This window comes from Rutidosis leptorrhynchoides, chromosome 5 (genome assembly GCF_046630445.1).
Source record: "Rutidosis leptorrhynchoides isolate AG116_Rl617_1_P2 chromosome 5, CSIRO_AGI_Rlap_v1, whole genome shotgun sequence".
In the NCBI taxonomy this organism is placed as follows: Eukaryota; Viridiplantae; Streptophyta; class Magnoliopsida; order Asterales; family Asteraceae; genus Rutidosis; species Rutidosis leptorrhynchoides.
Window position 1 is genome coordinate 394,964,939 of NC_092337.1, and position 2,568 is coordinate 394,967,506.

General features: G+C 33.8%; 1 protein-coding gene across 1 annotated transcript; it reads right to left on the reverse strand.

Moving 5' to 3' along the window:
• Nucleotides 1–639: 639 nt before the first annotated feature.
• LOC139850559 (GEM-like protein 7) lies at nucleotides 640–1,545 on the reverse strand. The gene is made up of 2 exons (XM_071840124.1): nucleotides 1,355–1,545; nucleotides 640–1,265 (listed from the first exon to the last, which is right to left on the reverse strand). The coding sequence occupies exons 1-2, from the start codon at nucleotides 1,515–1,517 to the stop codon at nucleotides 805–807; spliced, it is 624 nt and encodes a 207-aa protein (XP_071696225.1). The 5' UTR covers nucleotides 1,518–1,545; the 3' UTR covers nucleotides 640–804.
• Between the last annotated feature and the right edge of the window lie 1,023 nt (nucleotides 1,546–2,568).

Consider the following 2,568-nt stretch of genomic DNA (forward strand, 5'->3'; position numbering starts at 1 on the left):
TTACATGCCACTTGTTGCCATGTAGACTCTAATCAAATCAAAATGGGCTCAACACCAACTTATAATAATACATGACTTGGAAAGTAACCATATCATGAAGGAAAAGAGTAGACCCTTGGACCCTGAACCAAAAAAGCTCAACCACCTAGCTACCTTTCTTGATTGAGATCTAAGTCAATTCAACAACAAAAATCACACAATATCTATACCTTTATTCTATGCTCTCATGTCTAACCATACGTAATCATGACAAAAAGATGACTCGTCCGACCAAAATGCCGATTTAAAATATCCCCATCTCTCTTTATATGGCACCGAGCCAACAAATGCGTGAACCAAAACATGGATGCAGGCCAAAGTCTACACAATTAACTTTTATCGGACGGCCAAAGTCTAAACACAAAGATCGTACACCCTTAAACAAAACCTACATACATGCTCTAATAAGATTGATAAGCCAAGTCAACCAAATTGCATTAGAAATTAATATATTTAACGTTAAACTAAATGATGACGCGCAACCATGAAATATATATAAGTTAAAGATCATCAATACAAAGCTTCTTTTGCCACCACTTTAAAGCTCAAAGATAATTAATCAAAGATAAAGCTAATCTTATCACTACTTTTATTTCAGGTTCCTTAGCTTGGTTAATTAGCTAAAATCGATAAAATGATTTTAATTAACAAATATATATACATCTTCTTTACTACATATAAATGATCTCCGTACAACATAATGTTGTCTCTTGTCTACTACATATATTTATATATAAATAAATTGGGCGTAATACTTTATCTATATCAGTTGCTCAAGCAGTTGTGACTGATTGTCTGACGGAGATATCTTAAAGTTTTCTTATAGTTCGAAAATCCCATAAACCAGAAGCTGAAATCGTCCACTGTAACAACCTCAACGTATTTGTTCGATGGCTTCTTCATGTTCACGCTTTCTCTTACACATTTTATCTTTCCGAACGGGATTGATACTTTATACTGAAACTTTAACATCTCCCCTGTTGCAGAATACGTTTTAAGGAACTTATCGCTGCAAAATCCTACTCTTTCGGTGGATACGAATAGGCTTCCTGCAATCGCACCAGCTGTCGTGTATATGTAACATCGTGTAGCGTGCAGCAACTTCTCATTATCCGTAGTACTAAAACGTTTACTAAAGATTGTACCTTCGCGATGAACTGGAAAAATTTTGGCACCGAAACTTAACTTGTTCTTCATGATTTCTATTAGTCTGGGTCCTAAGTTCGCTGCAAATATAAAAGATTTAGTTTGTTAGATTGAGGTAAAGAACTGAAATTTTTGTATAATGACAGTATCAGAATGAGCAATTAATTACCATGTTTTTTAATCGAGACCGCAAAACTGCCTTTTCTATCAACACCATTGTTTTTTGAAGAACTAGAAAGAGTTAAAAGGGGCTGATAAGGTTTAGACAGAAGTAGTCCACCAGTTGATACGATCGAGAAGCCCATAACTTTGCTTGAGAATCTGCTATCCATATTTTGGCGTTCGATTAATGTGATTTTCGTTGTGGTTAATGCTAAAGTTGCTGAGAAATGTGTTATGGATCCATGGTACTTATAAGCTCATAAAGATGGCAAAAACTATAAACTTTACGCTTTATGAGTAAGACATATGTCATACATAGATTCATCCCTCATTTTAGAAAAATGGTATTCGCTACTTTTTCTTGTCGACTTTGATAAGATCATGCTGACTATTACTTTTATGCATATCAGTTAGTTGTTAATACAAAAAAGATGACAACATGTCACATGCAAATGACATCAGTAAGCAAAGAAAGTAAGCTGAATGGTGAGAAGATGATGGCCTTTATATTTCTTAATCGATCAGATTCGATTGTAAAGTAACCAACTTTTGCTTTCTTATCCAGTAATTAAGCCTAATTCATGATTTTAGACCATAGGACCTTTTTGATCTATTCGTCTCCCTTTGCAGGACCCAAAATAGACCATGACTGTTCTTGAATGTGATTACAAGTTTACAACTGATTCAAATTACTTAACATAAGTAATTAAATGTAAGAGTATTAATGAAAATTTGTAGTGTTCATGAATGTAATTACAACTGATTCTCTCATGAAAAGTCATCTATGTGTCATCATAACTATAATGTTAGAATTTGATTACATTTTATTCACTCATTTTGACTTGGTTGCACAAATGCACAAATGGTTGTTGTATCAACTTTTTCATGGCTACTTTGGTCTTTCCAGTAAGGTTTGCATATATACTTTTAATTGTCATGCTGAATATACTTTTCATAGATATCCATCCCATAAGGTAGTGATGCAAATAACCTGGAATTAAAAAGCATGTTATGCTCAACATGGCAACATGTAACATTGAACGAAACCGAGATTAAATACAACAAAATGCTTCAGATCTTATTAATCGATTAACACATCAACGAATCACAATTGCAAGGATTCGAATTGAACAGTGACAAAATACTAAATACTAGACAACCGAAGAACACACTCAACGATTTAACAGACTAACAATCTGTGACAATTGAGAACACGAAAAC

Bases quoted from the DNA above. Each gene is read 5' to 3' on its own strand.
- LOC139850559 (XM_071840124.1), bottom strand. From the start codon at position 1,517: ATGGATAGCAGATTCTCAAGCAAAGTTATGGGCTTCTCGATCGTATCA. The intron at 1,266-1,354 runs GTAATTAATTGC...TTATATTTGCAG, and splicing joins GGTCTCGATTAAAAAACATG to CGAACTTAGGACCCAGACTA.